We start from the raw sequence: 19,068 nt of genomic DNA, 5'->3' as shown, positions 1-19,068 counted from the left end.
AATTGTTTAATCTATAAGAGTGTCACAAAATAGTAAAAAACGGTCATTATTATTTCCCAGAGTCCAATTATTCAATTTGTTATCAAGATCATAAAGAAAAGCATCAAATCCTCATATTTGAAAAGTTGGAAATTATGACATTTTGTTATCCTTTTTTTGCTGATTTTTTTAAAGCCTGAAAACAGAGCCATGAGGAGGTGCAGAAGTCTAGTTTTCTCTCAGAACACTTGAATTACAACATGCTGAAAGGTTATTGTGGAATGTTTGCCCAATGATGCCAAAAATATACTGCCTACTGCAGGTTTAAAGACCAACATAATTAAGACAGTCAGGCAGCTTACAGTTAAAGAGCAGACAGTGGCTTTGTGTCTCAAGGACACTAAAGGAAATATGTCTGTTGACAGTGTTGTTTAATACAGGCTTAAATTAGACCAGGCATCTGTATGGGACACCCATTCTCACAACTAGGACCCCCGTTGCCTTCTTTTTAACCTCTATCCTCCCAACACAGTGACAGTTTCTCCTCCTCGTTGCTGCAGCAGCAGGAGCTGGAGCCTGTCGCTAGGCAACCGCCCCTCCTCTCCAGCATCAGCACCACGACGCTCTGCCGCATCTTCAAGTCTGGCCTGCACGTTTACTGCGTGCCTTGTCATCACGCTGGGGCAGGTTTCGGTTTGCAAAACACGATACATTGCTCTCTCACCAGTGCTGCCGGAGAGCTGTACCGAGGACCAGAGGCGTGAGGGCAGAGGAGGGAGGGATGGGAGCCAATTAAAAAAGAAGAAGAATCACTAATCAACCTGGATGGATTTAAAGATGCTATCCCGGACATAGGTAGGCGATGTTGTTATGTTCATGTGACGTCTGGTGGGAGGCAGTGAGGTAAACGTCCGGGATACATAACACACACACACAAACACACGGGCTGAACGGGATGCCCGCGTGACTGCAGGGAGGGAAGAGGGGGAGGAGGAAGAGGAGGAGGAGGGGGGTCTAGGTGCGTGTGTGGACCACCGCAAAACCCCCGAGGTGGAGTTGTCAAAGATCGAAAACCTGCGAGGAAATAAGAGGCTAATTCCAGCCTGGCTGCTATTTTTGGTGCAGTTTGAAAATCGATGGAGGATATTTATTTCCTGTTCACGTCGAGCTAATTAGTACCGATGTGATCTTGTGGGCTGTGATCTGCTACACCGTCTTCATCATCTCTTCCGTGACAGGATGAGGACCTGACATAAGGTTAACAGGAGGGGAGGGAGCGCACATGTTCGGATGTTGCTCCTCCTGATTGGACACACGGACTGACCGGCTCATGTCATCTCTCTCTGCTGGGGGCGAAAAAGCTGCTTTCTTTGGGATGCTTTAAAAAAAATCTGCGGCCTGCTGCTCGGGTCTCCAGTTACCGCAATGCCACTGGCGAGAGAGGAGGGAGAGGTGGAAGGCAGATGATGGAGCAGCAAAAAAGCAAATGAGTGTAACAGTGATGTCTAAACTATAGCCCCATTTTGATTGTGTTTTAATCAGAGACTGGTATAGACTTTATAGTGGCCTGTGAACTGCATGGGCTGACAGAGACACTGTATTGACTGAATCTATCTTCATGGCTGAAACGTCAAGAGAGGTGAGTACGGTGGCTGTGAGTGTGTAGTGGCTGCTCAATTCTCAACTTTCTGCTGACAGAGTTCTTGGACTCACTCACTGGACTACAGTGCGCACCATGGGGCATTGCGCAGAACCTATGGCACCTGCCAGTGGGGAGCTTGGTGCATAATTGTGACAGAGTGGAGCTCTGGAGGCAGCATTTATTAAATGTCTCTCCCTCTTCTACTCGCCTGCACTTCTGCCCACACAGCTGAACTTTTTGTTTTATGAACCCAGAGTAAAGCATCTCCCAGCCTCCTCCACACACACCCACACCGACGAGCCTGACATGCCTTCGCCGTCAGACTCCAGCAGCGTGGCTTCAGCCTCGGGGTCTCGAGGCTGGTCAGACAGCCGCAGGGGCATGTCGGGCCGGGGGCCCGGCGGGGCCAGGCTGCTCCTGTACCTGGGACTGTGCCACCTGGGCCTGGGGGCCATGGTCCTGGCCTTCTCTTTCACCAGCATGGCCTTCACCTCCTCAGCCCGCGTCAGGCAGTCCTGTCCATTTTGGGCTGGCTTCTTTGTAAGTGTAAATCTGACTGGAAACATACAGTATTACAGCAAGGGTGTGTTTTCTGATGTGTGTGGTGTCTGTTTGCAGGTGGTCGCATCAGGGATAGTTGGAATAATCTCATGGAGGAGACCTCTGACACTGGTGGTATGTATATTCAAGTCTCTTAGCTATATAGCTGTAAAACTGTGCCAATGCTGGATTACCAACAGGGTAAGGAGGTCCCCAATACCTACATGGGCCCCAAAAACCCCAGTTGTGCCAACCAGGTTATGGTTATTTAATTAATTGCAAATTAGTGTAGGAATATGCACCACTAAATGATATAAACAGCCACAAGGTCCCTTTAGTAGCTGCTCTGGAGCGTTCAATTATATCACATGATCTTCGTCAGCAGATGGAGTTGTCATGGAATTGTACAAGGTCAAATTTCTATTATTTTCTGAGCACTTAAAGGACTTCTCCTCCATGTTGTCTTAAAAGCTGAGAGTCAAAGTTTATTCTTGGCTTTAGAAACAGAAGTTGAAAAGCGAAAGAGCCGTAAAGTGGGTTCTGCATTTTTAGGGCTGTCCCGAATACCATTTTTTCGGGCTTTGAAACTTCGGTGAGAAATATTCAAAGATATTCGTAGCTTCGTGGCGCAGCGCAGTGCCGCAGGTTGACATGTTCTTCTGTCTGTCTGTCTCCATCTCCCTTGTTTCAGTGCCGCTGCCACAATACTTTGCACACACACACACACACACTTCTACACACAACAAACAGCGATATCCGTTTGAGAATAACAAATATGAATTTATGTTGAATATGAATAATGAGTAATGTTGTGGGATTATTCCTTATTTCATGGGCTATTTTGGGATTTATGCAATATTATTACATACTTATACTAGATATATATATATTGTAAATAAATTGAATACTGATTTGGAAGTCAATTACTTTGGCTTTGAAGCATTCAGGTCAGCCCTATAAGGGATCCTGTGTCAAAATGTTCTTATAAAAATGTTTGTATATCTTTACATAAATACAATACTATTTTAGTCTGAGCTTATATTATGTATATTCATGTATTAATTCAGTAAAATTACAAAGTAACACAACACATGTGGGGGTGGTTTATCTGGCCATGACATGGAGGGCAGAAAAGTGTCCATCCAAAAACCAATCCAGGCACTTCACTGATTAGTTCCTCCTCTCTGGCTGAAGGTCTGTTTATCAGTGAAATAAACCTGGCACAGTCCTAGGCCGGAAGAATAAAACTCTCAGCTCTCCATGGCACAAGTTGTGACACCTTGCTCCAAATCCAAACATGGCTCTGTGTTCTCCCCCACAGGTGTCACTGTTCATGCTGCTGTCTGCAGTGTGTGTGATCCTCAGTCTGGCCGGCTCCATGCTCTCCTGTCAGAACGCACAGATGGTCAAGTCTATGCTCACCTGCCAGGTACACAACAATATGCAAGTGTTGTTTTCTGCTGCCTCGTGCTGAAATGCCCTAAATGCATTGGGGAACGTGTCAGGAATAATTGTGAATATGTTTTTTAGTGTGCAGTTCAGTGCTTCTCACCAGTCTTCTGTTTGTGGGAATGTGTGTGTAGGTGGAGAACGGGCTGTGTGTGTGTTGCGCGCCCACTCACTCCTGCTCCATCACAGAAGAGGAGACCCTGGTCCTCTACCTGAACGCTGACTGTCACTCAGTCAGGCATCAGCTGAAGGTGGGTAGGATGTGTCTCTATACTGGTGATTTTATCACCCAGGTTAACCATTAAAGGAGAGATCCACAATTTAATCAAGACTGTCTTAAAATAATAGTCAGGTGCCCACTAATCCCAGAATCCATCGGCTTTCGGTCTGACGGCAGATAAATATAATTATGTGGTTCCGATGCAGCCAGTGGATATCCAGGCCAAGACCTCCTTTTCCGTGCATTGCTCATTGTTTACAGTCCGATTAGCAACTTGAGATGCGAGACTGGAGTTGGAATTGAGAGATAATGTGTATGAACGGATTGTTTCAAAAGTAGCCAGTTTACAAGATGATTTTGAACCAATACAAATTTAGATTATTGCCAGACGATAGTCGGTGCGTTCCGCCTCTTTTGCTCGTCACATGGACCTGCATTCAAATAAAGCCTGCTCGAACGTGATTGGTCAATACTACTGCGACTACAAAACAGACACCAAAACGCTTCCAATGCCAAAGTCTTGTCCTGTCGCCTACCCGTTGTTTATAGAGATTAGGTCCCCACATTGAAACAGCTTTTTCTTGCTGTAATCATTCCTCATGTTCATACTGGCCACTTAAAGATCCCTAATGTACAATGTAAGTGATGGAGGACAAAGTTCTTGTTTTGCGCAAAAAATGTATTCAAAAGTTTATCTGACACTAATATGAAGCTTCAGCCAGCTGAGTTAGACGAATAAAGTGGATATCTTCCAAAGTTATAGTGTTTTTAGTACAAAATTCAATCTTTTTGTTATAAGAAATCACTGTCCAGGGAAAAACAAAACCTGTTTCAGTGTTTTTATGGGCACCTGACTATTGAAAAATTGTGAACCTATCGTATAAATATGACATATTCCCACCAATAAATTGCCTTTTATGTTGTGTTTATGTCAGATTTTGATTTTCTGAATGCTTATTTCTCTAAAGGACCTTTTGTTCAGTGCATGCGGTCTCAGCATCCTCTCCACCATCATCTGTACTCTGTCCACTGTGACCTGCAGTATCCATATATTCTCCCTGGACCTCGTGCACCTGGTGAGTACAGACGCAGCACATTTTACATTCACCACACTGGCTTTTTTTTACTCAGCAATAAACCACACAGCTGCATATTTGAGAACAGACTTACATCAAGAAATGTTGTAACCCATTACATCAATGTGTCGTATGATCTTGATGTGTTTCCCATCCTCCCTACCTAGCTGGCCCCACACCGCTCTCGTTCAGTCAACCCAGAATGCACCACTCCTCAGGACGCCTTCCTGACCAACATCATGGACTTTGAGGAGTTTGTCCCACCCATCCCTCCGCCCCCTTACTATCCTCCTGAGTATACCTGCAGCTCTGAAACAGACGCTCAGAGGTACCACACTTATTATTATTATACACCACTTGTGTGCAGTATGTGATGGCCATGCATGTGATTAGAACACACACACATTGTACAGAGTGTACAAGAAAATGATTGTTTAATGTTTTTGTGTTAACGTCCAGCATCACCTATAACGGCTCCATGGAGAGCCCTGTTCCTCTCTACCCCACTGACTGCCCCCCTCCTTATGAGGCTGTGATGGGACAAAGAGCTGCAAGCCAGGTGAGGATGTGTGTATGTGTGTGTATATTTGTGTGTATTTGTGTGCATGTTATGTGTGATGTCTTATGCTGATCCTTGTCTATTTTGACTGTCAAGGCAACAGTGTTTGACCCCAACGGCACTGAGCTGTCTGGAGAGAGAGGAACTTCTACTGCCTTCAGCGGAGAAGGTGAGAAGATGTGGAGTTTTAAAGGAACAGTGTGTAACATTTTGGGGGATCTATTAGTAGAAATGGAATATAATATGTATAACTATGTTTTCATTAGTGTATAATCACCTGAAACTAAGAATCGTTGTGTTTTCGTTAGCTTAGAATGAGCCCTTCATATCTACATAGGGAGCAGATCCTCTTCACAGAGTCCTCCATGTTGCTCCGCCATGTTTCTACAGTAGCCCAGAACGGACAAACCAATCACTGGCTCTGGAAAGGGCCTTTCGCGTTTTTACGTTAGCTACCTGAAGGCCACCGTAGTTCTCAGACACGCTTGTGAAACTGCGGTAACGTGAGCCGCAGAGGGCATAACCGTGGTATCGCCAGCTGCCGTCTGACTTCCGTTGCTCTTAAAGTAGTGTTATTATGATAAGGATGGCCTCTAAGCGAGTAACGGAGTTACCACGGTTTTGCACTCGGCGGCTCACATTACCGCAGTCTTGGGAAGGGAGGAGTGAGCGGAGGGGTACTCAGTTGGTTGCAATCTGCAACCACACCCCTAGATGCCGCCAAATCCTACACTGTGCCTTTAAAATGTCAACAATTGTGCTGAAAGGAAATTTGGGAATTTTGAGATGCTCTTGTCACAGAATCCGGTCACGAATCTTTGCATGTAAATAATCAATTAAAAATTGAGTTGTTTTTGGGGTTTTTTGCGAATCGATACAGTATCACCAAACATAATATCGCGATACTCAAGTGTATCGATATGTTCTTACTCCCCTAGTGTCCATGGACAGTGGATCTCTGTTGATGTCAGAGATCGTGGACATCCCCGATGATTCCTCCCCCTCTGAGGACTCCTGTCTGATGGAAGTCGGGTTGAGGCCCCATGGAGAGAGGGGCAACAGGAACGTCGGTGAGGGGGGGGATGGAGGAGACTGTGGGGAGTACATCAGCTTTCGCGGTCCCCCGTCTCAGACGCCAGAGAGTCCTCTGGCAGGAGGGCCGAGAGCCCGGCGCTTCATCAGAGGAGAGAGGTCCAACTCCTGCTCTTCGCCCAGCACAGCGACCCCCACATACAGGTTAAGACAAACACACACACACAGACACACAGACACAATTTAATAATGTAAGAGCTCTACAGTTAGATGGTGTTATTTTTGTTTTATCCTGCAGGTCTCCAGTATTGCGTCGCCAAGCTATGATGGCTAGTAGCTGTTCCCAGCTGGAGGCAATAGGGAAATCCCCCTCTCCACAGCGATCCTCCATCCCAGAGTTTCGAGTCCACCCCTCCACTCTCTCAAGCCAAGGAGCTACCCCAAACTCCCCTGCTCCTCCCATTTCATCGTCCTCAGCTGCCATTGAGCAGAGCGGTGGTCAGGGTAATGGGCCACCCATCCCGGGCACACCATTGCACCTTCGGCGAGCGGCTGGGAATGGTGGGAAGGATGGAGAGGGTGTAAGAAGGAACAGTGAAGGGCTCCCATGTCTTGTAAGGTCACACAGCGAGCCAGGCCTCGGCTCCTCAACTGATACAGGTAAGTCGGACACTAAAAGGAGCATATCTCCCACATTACTATTTCAATATATAAACCTGTCTTTGTGTCTCCTCTTCTCTAGTTGACTTTGGCTCTGGATACAGCAAAGTATCTATAGACACAGGTAAGAGCTTTTAGCTACAGCTTTACGTTGTCTAAGTCTCATAACATCCTGGGTTCAAATCTGGCTTAGTTGCATGTCACCACCGGCCTCTCTCTTCCTTTCTGTCTCTTTTCACATTTCAGTGTCCATTTAAAGGCGAAAAAAGCCCAAAAGAAAACACTTCTAAGTTGTTTAGATGAGATACAATTCAACACATTTGCACCTAATGGCCGTCATTTATCAAAACCCTCTTAGAAACTAGCGCAGATATAAACAGCGGAGGAGACATGCAGATCTGTCCCCGTGCGCATGTGATTTATGAAACTGTTCCGCAACATCTAAATTAGCAGTGATTTGATTGCAGATTGATAAATTAGATTGTGCTGTGGAAACAATAATGTGCCTCACTAGTTCCTCATTTACATTATTTTCAAATGATACATCCTCATTTATGAGTGTTGCGCTTCTGCAGTGGTTGCTGTGCTTATTGTACAATATGAACATGCATCTTTGAGACTTTAAGTAGCCTAATTTGTACTTTATGGTAGCTTTATGGCCATCACATTTCAACACAAAATCATATGCTCTTATTCCTTCTTGCAGAGCATGAGGACAATGTAATCCCAATAGTGTTCTTTACTATACTGTGCAGATATACAGTATAAGCAGATATGTATCTTACAGCTGACAGAGATACAATTCTTAAATACAGATCAAGATCAGATGTAGCACTTCTGGGCCTCTTGGCCATTTTCTGCTGCCTATAGACTGTATATAAAGATGGACGACATAACAGCTCCCCAAAAGTGAAGCCAAAACATCTTGATCGCCCCCTGGTGGCTTGCTACAGAATAAGGCATAAAGCCCGCCCCCTCCATGTTAGCAGACGGGACATGGGCCAAACTAAAATTCAAAGTGCACGTCAAATACATTTTTCCCCATAGATGGTTTCTTTAATTTTATGCAGTTCTAATCATGCTGATGTATGTTTAAGTATTCATTTTTCTAATAAGTTTGGTTTTAATAAGTTATTTGATGCTATAAAAAGGGGTTGCGGACGTCATGATTGGCAGCTGTGAGTCTCTCTCGCTGACAAGCTGCGGCCGTGCTCGGCTCGCGACTTTCACAGACTCTGGCTCCAAATGACGTCAAAATCTCAAGATGGCAGCTCCCGTTTCCGGGATATTTTGGCTTCACTTCTGTACAGTGGGAGGAAGTGTAGACGCGTTGTCCATCTTTATATGCAGTCTATGGCTTACACCCAGAGTGTTTGTGTATTCTGAGCTCTTGTGACTGATTAAATTTAAGTTAACTTCTCTTTCCCCTTTTTTACAGAGTTAGGTTTAGCCTTGTAACTTTTTCTGTATTGTGTTTTTATTCCTAGTCAGGCCTGGTTAGTTTGTTATTTTGGCCTCGGCTCTCCCCGAAGTTCAATTTAAACTTCTGTATCTGGCAATAAAAGGACGAGAAAATGTGCAAACTGATATTCTTCATCTAGTTTTATATTACTCCCTACTCCCCCTAGACTAATTTTGTGTCGTAACATTAACTTGATGAATGAGGGCCAACATCTTTCTCTTTTTTTTCTGACTCCATCTCTCACAGGTCCGTCCTCTGAGGCGTGTCTGTTGCCCCGCACCTCTTTGCCTCCTGCTGCAGCTCTGCCAAGGAAAGGCAGCATGAAGTCAGCGGCCGCGGGGGTGCAGCTCCCCTCCAAACCTCCGCCGACCTCACCGCTGCGTTTACCTAAAGACTGCCACCGTTCCCTAGGAGACCTGAAGGTTAGTCTGAAAATAGTTGATAGAGAAGCATACTTGCCAACCTTGAGACCTAAAAAATAGGGTGTCTGGGGGTCCTCCCCCAGAAAAAAAAGAGTTTCAGAGACTTTGTTTCCTGCAGTCTTGTGACTTTTAAAGAATAAAAATAACAAAATAAGTACACCGCAACAGCGTTTTTATGTTAAATAGGCCTAATTCTGAGTTTATGACGTGAACTTGTGTGAATCACATCACCTAGTATTCATCAATTTTCATTTATTTTTTGCCCCCGCTTGAGTATTTCTTTCTCTTAGTACTCTCCATTTCTCTCTCCATCTCTCACTCACTGAAAGCCCTTTCAGACACAGTGCGACAACAGCACCACTGCACTCTGAAACCCGTTATTTCTAACCCAACTTAGGTGCAGCACGATGTGATGTGAGGCAAAATAGGCTAAATTAAAAAAAAGTAGGCTAAGTATATCTATGGTCGCGAGAAGCTCTCTTCCGCCGGGAAACGACATTAAGTGTAGCAGTATTGACGTCCGGGTGAAAACAGTAGGGCTTATACACGCTGTACAGTGCCTGAAACAGGTTGAGATAACGTAAAGGTAAAAAAGGTGTGAAAATCGGGAGGGTTGGCAAATATGAAGAGAAGCAACAAACGCCTCAAAACACTTGGAAGTCTTAGCAAAAGCTGGTCTTATTTTATCTTTCCCTTCACTGATCTTTTTACTTTTCCTTCAGGGGACTCGGGGTCTGGTGGCTCGCTTCCTGCAGCGCTCCAAACGCAACCTATCGCCCTCCTCCGATCATGCTGGGAGCACCGGGCAGGGGCCTAAGAGGAGGAGTGGAGTTGAGGGCTCTGCCACCAACCACCTTCCTCTGGAACAAGTATGACACCAGTTCTGATTCATTTATTTCCCCCATTTATCTCCAGGTCAATACATCAGAATGATTCAGTGCTTCTGCGAGTAAAGCCATCTGCTCTTCGTTTAAATTTTTGCTTGAAAAACTCCAGGTGTTCCTGACCCCTTGGACCACCAGCCGAGGATACCCCAACCATCACTCCCATCACACTCATCGCCGCGGACACCACCACTCCCATAGCGACAGTCGACACAATCGGCACCACGGCAGTCTGGCGCCAGAGGGGATCCACCTGCGCAGCTGTGGAGATTTAAGCTCCTCGTCCTCTGCGTCGCTACGTCGATTAGTGGCACCGCATCCGCCGCACGGGTCATCGGGAGCTCTCTACTCAGAGTCGGCACTGTGAGGAGGGCGAAGGAGGAAAATAGGATGTGACAGGGTTATAAGAAAGACAGGATGAAATAAGAGAGGCTGATGAAAAGGAGAACCGGAGGCAGTTTAGTGGAGATATCATGTCCTTTTCCTCTTTGTCACCGCCATTTCCTGAAGCCAACTGTGCTAATGGCCTTATTTAGTGGTGCTCTTTATCACTCTGAACATCAACCCAGAGCTCTCACTGTTCAACATGAGTGAAACAGTCACTAGATGCTTATTTCTGGGCCGTGTTCTAACAGAATAAATCCAAGACAACCAACCAGAAGCATCTTCTCTGCTGTATTCTCCACTCCACCTCCCTCAATACTGATCTGGAGACATCTTTTCCTCAAGACTGGAGACAGAACTCAACTAGCATTCATGCTACAACAACCACTTACTCACATGTACATTCAGTCTATTACATAAGTTGCAATGTGCTTCTGGCCCTTTTGTACATTGCTACTCATCCACAGGATCGCTCAGGTGAAGCGATCATGATATTTTGTCTTCCATTGGTAAAAAAAAAAAATGCATCTCAATAAACATATAGTTAGCTGAGTACAATGTAAGATAAACAGATGAGGTTGTCTTTTTTCTTTTTGCAATTTCCACTTTCTCCACGTTTTTCCACCTCCACACTGGCCTTCAAAAATAAGGCAGCCAGCATTTTTAACATTGACATTATAATGCACGCCACAGACACATGCTAAGCGTTTGAAATGTATTTTCTGTGGGTGGCCCCTGGACACGGTGGTTTGATTTGCATATGTGCATGTTTTGCTACAGCCTCCCGAATACAGCAGGAACCTTGTGCATTCAACCCTGACCGTCTGTTGTAACTACGTAACATGTCCTCAGAATGTCTTTATCTGCATGTTTTTGACAATGCTTCTTACTTTTTTCCCTCTCGCACCCGAGACCTATGATAGTAGCCACTTGAAATGTGTTTGTGTTTATAGATAGCTGAAGGGGAAGGTCAGAGTCGAAGATGCGCAGTGATCCCAAAGTTTTCTGCCAGATGGCTCCAGATATGCCTCTGCATCCTAATTTGATTTTGATAGGGTTTGAAAATGTTTCGAGTGCACAGGCATATCTGTGACACTGGCTAACGATGCTGGATCCTGTAAGATAAGAGGTGTAAATTGCAATGTGACTCTGATGACATGAAGAGTCTCTTGCAATAAATGTACAGACTAATTTGTTATGAGGTTGGGCTTCACACTGTGTGTTCACACGGTTCTCTTCGGACTTGCAGGGGTTGTGGACGGGCGGTAAATGAAAACAAAAAAGCCTTGGGCTGCTGACAGTGAACATATGTTGGGTCTGGCAGCTCTGAATACTGGATTTTAAAGTAATATTTGTGTCAGATTGGAGTTTTTTTTCTTTGGAAAGTATTTTTGGTGTGCTCACTAAGTGATGATAATGACTCCATATCAGTAAAGGCACATTTTGGATACACTCATATGTATGTACCTAATTTTAAAGATTTACACGCATACACACTTAGCCTGCACACAGATACAGGCACACCCATACACTCCCTTATTAAGGCACTGAGCTGTATTTCTACCTCCCGTCTTGCATAAAACATTATTTATTTGAAGAAATGTATATCTGTATGGCAGGCTTAACAGGATAGAGCCTTGAAACCTGAATAATAAATGTATCTAAATATGACACCTATTCCAGATTTTAAATGCAGTGTCAATGGCAAAACTTTCAATGCAAGTTATGTATTTAAAAAATATGAAATAAATGATAGACATCAAATAAAAAAATACCTATGTTGATGTTTTGTCCATAATATGAACAGCAAAGGTCCCAGACAATACTGTATGGTTCGTTGTACTCGTAAATTCGTGAGCCTGGTTTGATAGCTCAGGGCTTGTGCCCTTTTCTATCCATTGGCAGTCATTGGAGGGAGGAGAGAGGAGATGGAGGAGGAGCCCAGCTGGTGTTGAGGCAGCATGGCCCATGCCCAGCCAGTTGAGGAGGGTGTTTTTATATATATATATATATATATATATATATATATATTTTTATTTTTTTAATTTTTTTTTTGTCGTAATATTAGGACTTTTTTTTCTCATAAAGTTGTGACTTTATTCTCGTAATATTACGACTATAAAAAATCGGAACATTATGACTTTATTCTGGAAATCTCTGAATTTTTTCCCTCAATGTGGCCCTGATACTCCGTAGTACATTTGCACTTTGGCCCTCACTGCATTAGACTTATATACTATATACTTAGACTATTACTGTGTTACCTTCATCACAAGGCTCAAATGTTTGGCAGCTCCAGACAGATTTATTTATTTATTTTTTGCCTAAAATTGCTCTTTTGATAGTAAAGGTTGCTGACCCCTGTGTTAAAGGATAAGTCTGGCAATATTCCACATTTTTCTTATTGTCGATAAATCCCATTAAAGGGCCAAAACCAGCATTGACGGTGCAGCCTATCCCTGCATTGTTGTCCATATACTAGTAAAAACACACCGATTAGCCACACCTTTCCAGAGTAACAAGTTTCTTCATTACAACGGGCACTAGTTTGTTTAGAGTCAATCCCACATACACCATCATGCTGTACACTAAATGCCCACTAGTGCATCAAATCCTTGTCCCAATCAAATGCAATTTTTTTATTTTTTTATTTTTTTTCCCTTTTCTTTCTTTCTTCCTTTTCCTCATAACAAAATAAAATTAAATTAAATATGGATAAAACAAAATGGAGAGAATTTTTTTAAAAAATAATTAAATAATTAAATAAACAAAGAAATAAAGAAAACTTTAAAAAAGCCAACATAACTGGGCAAGATCAATATCATGTGACTGTGTGTGTGCTTGAGAGGGCTGTCAGTCATGGTGCAAATCAAATTAAGGCAAAATTAAAAAGAGGTTCGTTGTTTTTGTTAATCTCTGTTTTATTGATCAGTAAGACTATAATTATAATAGTTGAGGGCTCAGCCACTCCACCTTTAAACCCCACCTCTTCTCAAATCCTATTGGTCAGCCGGTATGAAAGCCCATCCTGGTTCGATTCCACCGGCCAATCAAAACGCTCAGACGTCAAATGGAGCCTTCCAAAGAGCCACGCCCACACGCACCACTCCGCAATGCATGCTGGGAAATCTAGTTCCGCTGCTTTGTATTAAAACGGACAGCGGCGTGACAGCGAACTACAATCTGCACATCCGGGTTTGAGGAGACGTTCACTGACTTCACGTTTGACCGAAAGACGAAGAAACAGAAGATAAAGTATTCTGCTGTTTTACACTAACAATTCGGGATAAGAGGAGATAATCATTATGGTATGTAAAGGCATGTGTTTGAGTGATTTATTTTTTATTCAGTTTGATGTAGGTATGTTTTCTAAAATGCTGAATGCAGGATAACAACTTAATCTAACGACAGCTAACGCTTCTTTTCTTTACATGGCTTTAATAGCAAATATCTCCTCTTGACCCAATCCTTGCTCTTGTTTACGTTGTTTACTGGGCTAGAAAGCATGGGATGGAGATAAAGCTGGGTTTTCCTCAACTAGAAGACGTTTGTGTGGTTTATATATAACTAAGCTAGTTATCAGATCAGTCTGACAATGAGACGTCTGCTGGGTTTGGTCATTAATGTGCCTAAAACAATCAGGACCATGTGGCGCAACGCCTCCTCGTTTACCTGTAAACCCACACCTGTCCTGCTGTGCACCTCGTCTTTACAGGGAGACCACATCTTCAACGGGACATCGACGACGCACAGCAGCAAGAAGAAGCCTCTGCTGTCTGATCCTCAGCTGTTTGATGCCCAGTTTGACGAGCTGGTGACGGAGCTGTCAGAGGGAGACATCACAGACCCGGCGCTGGCTGATGCTCTCAACAGGCTCAGAGAGGTGTGTGTGTGTGTATGTTGTCTTTTGTTTGTTTGTTGAGTTACTTCTGCTAAAGGCCTGAACTGCTATTTCATGTCCAGACTCCATTTTTTTTTTTTTTTTTTTACAAAAACCTATCCTTTAGTACAGATACACACAATTATTCCACCATTTATTTATTTATTTATTTATTTGCACATATATAAAACTGCACAAAATCCAGTCAATGGAAAAAAAAAACAAGAAATGTGTCAGGAGAGGTCAAGAAGCCACAGACCTCCCCCCCAACCCCAGGAGAAAAAAAACAATAACAAAAAAGGAAGAAAGATCTAAACTAAGATCATTTAAAAAATACAACAAAAGTTAAACAACAACAAGAAGCACACAAAGTGTGCAGAAAAACCCTAACCAAACAGTGGAAAACAATCCAATAAAAACAAAGAAATACATACAAAAAAACAGTACAGAAGAAAATAAAATATATCTAAACATATAAAAACATAATTAGACATCATTATGTCACAAGGCATGCTGCTGCAGGTTGTTTTACTTTACAAAGATCCAAAACCAAATCAGGTCAAAGTACAGCAATATACAGAGCAATGCAAGAATGGAATTCACTCCCAAATCATATTACACAACAAAATGAGATATATGGTTTTAAAAAAAACACTAAAGGAGCATTACTTAACAAATAAAACAAATATCTGTGTCTGCTTCTCTTAAGGTTTTGGTGTACAATTCCCCCGGAGGCAAGAGGAACCGAGGCCTGTCTGTGATTGCATCACTGAGGGAGCTTCTCCCACCTACTCAGCTCACACAGGACACAGTGCGGAGGGCTCTGTTGGTTGGCTGGTGCATCGAGCTGGTGAGGACAATGTTGATAAAGCAGGGGTCTGCAACCTGCAGGCTCTTTAGCCCCTCTCCAGTGGCTCTTTGTGGATTTTTAAAAAATGGAAATGAATAACTGTTTTTTTTTTTACATTTTCAATTTTATTTATCATTGTTGTAGGTTTAGTATTAGGGTCACATTGACGGAAAAAAATAAGTCTGAGATTTCGAGAATAAAGTCGTAATATTATGAGAATAAAGTCATAATATTATAAAGTAGTCATTTTACATGTTATTTTCTTTTTTTCTCGTAAAGTTGTGACTTTGTTCTCTTTATATTACGACTTTTTTTAGGGGTTCTTTTTGTTACGTGCTGCACAATGTGTCGCTAAAGCTTGATTGTTGTAATGACACTTTGCAAAGTGTTACGACTGCGTCTCTCTTGCTTGCAGCTTCAGGCATTTTTCCTGGTGGCAGATGACATGATGGATGGATCTGTGACTCGGAGAGGACAGCCCTGCTGGTACAAGAAGGTGAGACTTGATATATTCCAGAAAAAGAGAGACTAAAATGTTTTTTATTTGTTGCGTGATAATTTATTTTCCACTATTAATGTTGGCGAATCCTGTCTGTTTGTTTTTAAGAATGGAGTAGGTCTGGACGCCATCAATGATTCATTTCTCTTGGAAGGGTCAATCTACAGACTGCTTCGCAGACATTGCAGGGATCAGCCCTACTACGTCCACCTACTGGAGCTATTCACTGAGGTACTATACGTCCTGCTTGATTACACAGGCACACTCAATCACACGTTTACACAGGATTCTTACCGCATCTCTGTTTGTTTCAGACAACTTTCCAGACCGAGCTCGGCCAAGCTCTGGACCTCATGACGGCTCCTCCTGGTCAGATTGACCTCAGCAGATTCACCATGGAGAGGTAGTGGAGCTAAATCTGTTCCAGAGTAGGATGTTGTTTACCAAAGCCAATGGGTTTCATTATTTCTCTCCTTGTCTTTCAGGTATAAAGCTATTGTAAAATACAAGACTGCCTTTTACTCCTTTTACCTCCCAGTGGCAGCTGCAATGCACATTGTGAGTTTGTTTATATTGTACACACACATGACAAAAGGAAAGTAATGTCGTACTCTTTCTCATAACTACTTTACCTTACTTTTGTAGGCTGGAATTGAGAGTGAAGAGGAACTCAATAATGCCAAACTCATCTTACTTGAGATGGGAGAGTTCTTTCAAATACAGGTAATTACTTTTACAAGTCACATATTGAATAATATGCTGCAGACTGTACAGAGTTAATAACCACCCAATGTGAATCATTTGCAGGATGACTACTTGGACTGTTACGGAGACCCTGCTGTGACCGGAAAGATTGGTACAGACATCCAGGATAACAAATGCAGCTGGTTGGTGGTGAAGGCCCTGGAAACCATGACTGCTGAACAGAGAGCAGAGCTGGAGGTGGGACAACCCTTTCTGTTTGAACTATTAAAAATATATGTACCGATATTATTTGGCTGCAAAAGAGTTGTATGCAGGGATTTTGTTGCTTGCACACCGTTAGATTAAATTGATTTATTTAGTAGGTTTTAGTCACTGTTTCCATCACATCGCATGAATATTTAAACACGAGTTAGTGCATGCAACAGCTTAAATACAATGCATGCTCCAAGTATATCTCAGTGCTGTACATTTGAATTTAAGCAATGAGTCACTGGCAGATTCTCTAATGTGAAGTAAGTGACCTTTTCCAAAATGGATCAAGTGTAATTAAAGCCTCTGAACACCCACACAGGTGTTTTGAGTTATTCTGGCTCATTAGACCTCTTTTTCAGGTTGAAGATAGGTCGCACTATGATGAGAATTTATTAGGTCCCAAATCTAAAACCAATAAGAATGATAAAGGTGCAATTTGTCCTGCCCTTAAAGGTGCAATGAAGCTATCAGGAGACTCAGGAAGATGTCAATCAATTAGTTTATATATCCACCCACACAGTCCTGAGAAGAGGTCTAATCAGCCAGATTGACTGTACATACCTGTGGGTGTTCAGAGGCTTTAAGGCAATGGATAACAGTGAATGTTTCTTTCATACCACCATAAGAAATTGTGCTAATTGTACAATGTAGTGTATCAAAAGTTGTGTCTGTTTTTACAGATATTTTATACTTTGTCCAAAGTCTATATTCAGCTAAAACAAAAATACTTTTGCAGCAATTGAAACTTAATTTATTTGAATAATATGTTAGAACAGTGTTTTTATGGTTTTGATCCTCCGTTTATGCGGTGGCCTCTGAACCCACCTTTTTTAGAAGCTCTACTAGAGTCGCTCACTAGTACATTAGCAAAACTTAATTTCTTCTCCTCCTCAGGCATGTTATGCGCGCCATGATGATGCCTCTGTGGAAAAGGTCAAAGCACTGTACGACACCCTGCAAATGCCAACATTGTACCAGAAATATGAGGAAGAGAGCTACCAGCGGCTACAGAAACTCATCGCTTGTCACGCTAAAAACCTTCCTCACTCAGTCTTCCTCAACTTCGCCAAGAAAATCTACAAGAGAAACAAGTGAAGGGGAACGGTGGTCATAAACCACGTCAGGGGCATCAGCCTGGTTCCCTTTTGACTTCTATCATGATACACAGATCAACTCTTCTCCCGTTTTTAAAGAGGGTTTACCCGGGACGAGGCTGACTCCCAACAGCATGACCCGAACAGCACTTAGAAATCCTGCAGGCAGTTTCTTAACTTTGCAGTTGTTTATAGATATGTGGTTGTGAATGTCGTCAAACAGACGACCTCTTCTACTCCATATACTACCTATTTATTTATTGACCCCGGTACATAATGTACAGTGTCTCCAGTCATTTCCCATGATAGAATAATAACACTGTTATGAATCACACATAGTGTAGCTTTCATATCGGTCTGCCCTGAGGGGTGCATGGCAGGATGAAGATACAAATTAATTCAGACAGTCAAAATAGTTTTTAATTTTATAGGAATAGAAGTAAAGTAAATGTATGACAGCAGATGTATCCTGGCAGAGGGTCAAACCTCAGCTTTCTAATTGCATATATTTTTATATTGCTGCTGTAAAGTCTGTACTGGCCTGAATGTTATTGCCTTTAATAAATAATGTATGAACACTATTGTTTTCTTTCTATTTCATCCTTTAGATGTTGGTTTGTGTGTTGGCTGTAGAGCAGAAACGGCTCGTTGATTAAAATAGACAAAAATCTATAATCTAAAATATTCTATTATGCTAATCGAGTCATCGTTTCAGTTTGGGCTGGGCAATATGACGATATATATCATCAAAATAATATAAATATGTCAATCGTATATATTTTTCTATATTGTTTCTATCGTGATATAGGCTAGGCCTATATTTATTTAATTTTTTTCTATAATTTCACTTGAAACTTCTGTTTATCTTGCGCTCAAGTTTATAAAATGAGAAAATACTCAGTACTTTTCATTTGTCAAGTATTTAAAGGTGCTATTCATAACGTTCAGCCACTAGATGTCGCATTCTCCCTCCTCCATTCCATTGCATTTACTTCACAAGTCGTTTTTATCGTTTTTTACACACTAACTCACAACTCAGAGAGACCACGTTATACCAACGTTGTTTTACTATTGGCTCACAAGCCTCGTTAAAATTGGGAACAGATATAAACGAAACATTAATTTTGGACCCGCTAAAAATTTTTAAATTATTAATTCACAGTCATAATTTTTTCAGAAAATGCCATACTTTTATTCGCCACCTTTCTAAAGGCTGTGTAGGTTTGTTATTTAAAAAAAAAATACTTGTCTACATAAAAATATCAATAAGACCTTTAATTCACACAGGAGTATACAAAAATAGGCTTTACCATGTGGTTATTTCATATAGACTATTGAATTACCAGAAACCATGTTATATTGTGATATATATCGTTATCAAGATATGAAATGACCTATATCGTGATAGAAGATTTTGGCCATATCGAGCCAGCCCTAGTCTCTGTCTAGGTTCAGTCTAGTTTCAGTCATTTCACAAGC

The 19,068-nt window shown here is 42.3% G+C and overlaps 2 protein-coding genes across 4 annotated transcripts; both read left to right on the top strand.

The window, feature by feature from the left end:
* Positions 1 to 605: 605 nt before the first annotated feature.
* On the top strand, positions 606 to 12,093 carry fam189b (family with sequence similarity 189 member B). Of its 2 annotated transcripts, XM_037785576.1 has the most exons (15): positions 606 to 1,618; positions 1,876 to 2,161; positions 2,240 to 2,296; positions 3,483 to 3,590; positions 3,745 to 3,861; positions 4,799 to 4,906; positions 5,074 to 5,234; positions 5,366 to 5,465; positions 5,562 to 5,634; positions 6,404 to 6,701; positions 6,796 to 7,157; positions 7,240 to 7,281; positions 8,866 to 9,041; positions 9,764 to 9,910; positions 10,038 to 12,093. In XM_037785576.1, exons 2-15 carry the CDS (start codon positions 1,928 to 1,930, stop codon positions 10,290 to 10,292), a joined length of 2,238 nt encoding a protein of 745 aa, XP_037641504.1. In that variant the 5' UTR covers positions 606 to 1,618; positions 1,876 to 1,927; the 3' UTR covers positions 10,293 to 12,093. The 2 variants fall into 2 exon arrangements, with proteins under 2 accessions (XP_037641504.1, XP_037641502.1); XM_037785574.1 differs by having other exon boundaries at positions 606 to 2,161.
* Positions 12,094 to 13,461: 1,368 nt separating this feature from the next.
* On the top strand, positions 13,462 to 18,167 carry fdps (farnesyl diphosphate synthase (farnesyl pyrophosphate synthetase, dimethylallyltranstransferase, geranyltranstransferase)). 2 transcript variants are annotated; one of them, XM_037785707.1, is made up of 10 exons: positions 13,462 to 13,617; positions 14,025 to 14,192; positions 14,899 to 15,039; positions 15,455 to 15,535; positions 15,647 to 15,769; positions 15,853 to 15,941; positions 16,024 to 16,096; positions 16,184 to 16,261; positions 16,346 to 16,480; positions 17,390 to 17,590. In XM_037785707.1, exons 1-10 carry the CDS (start codon positions 13,615 to 13,617, stop codon positions 17,588 to 17,590), a joined length of 1,092 nt encoding a protein of 363 aa, XP_037641635.1. In that variant the 5' UTR covers positions 13,462 to 13,614. The 2 variants fall into 2 exon arrangements, with proteins under 2 accessions (XP_037641635.1, XP_037641634.1); XM_037785706.1 differs by lacking the exon at positions 13,462 to 13,617 and having other exon boundaries at positions 13,905 to 14,192; positions 17,390 to 18,167.
* Positions 18,168 to 19,068: the final 901 nt, after the last annotated feature.

Source organism: Sebastes umbrosus, chromosome 11, assembly GCF_015220745.1.
Source record: "Sebastes umbrosus isolate fSebUmb1 chromosome 11, fSebUmb1.pri, whole genome shotgun sequence".
Taxonomy (NCBI): Eukaryota; Metazoa; Chordata; class Actinopteri; order Perciformes; family Sebastidae; genus Sebastes; species Sebastes umbrosus.
Note: the sequence above shows the minus strand (reverse complement) of the source record. Positions and strands in the feature narration are given on the sequence as shown.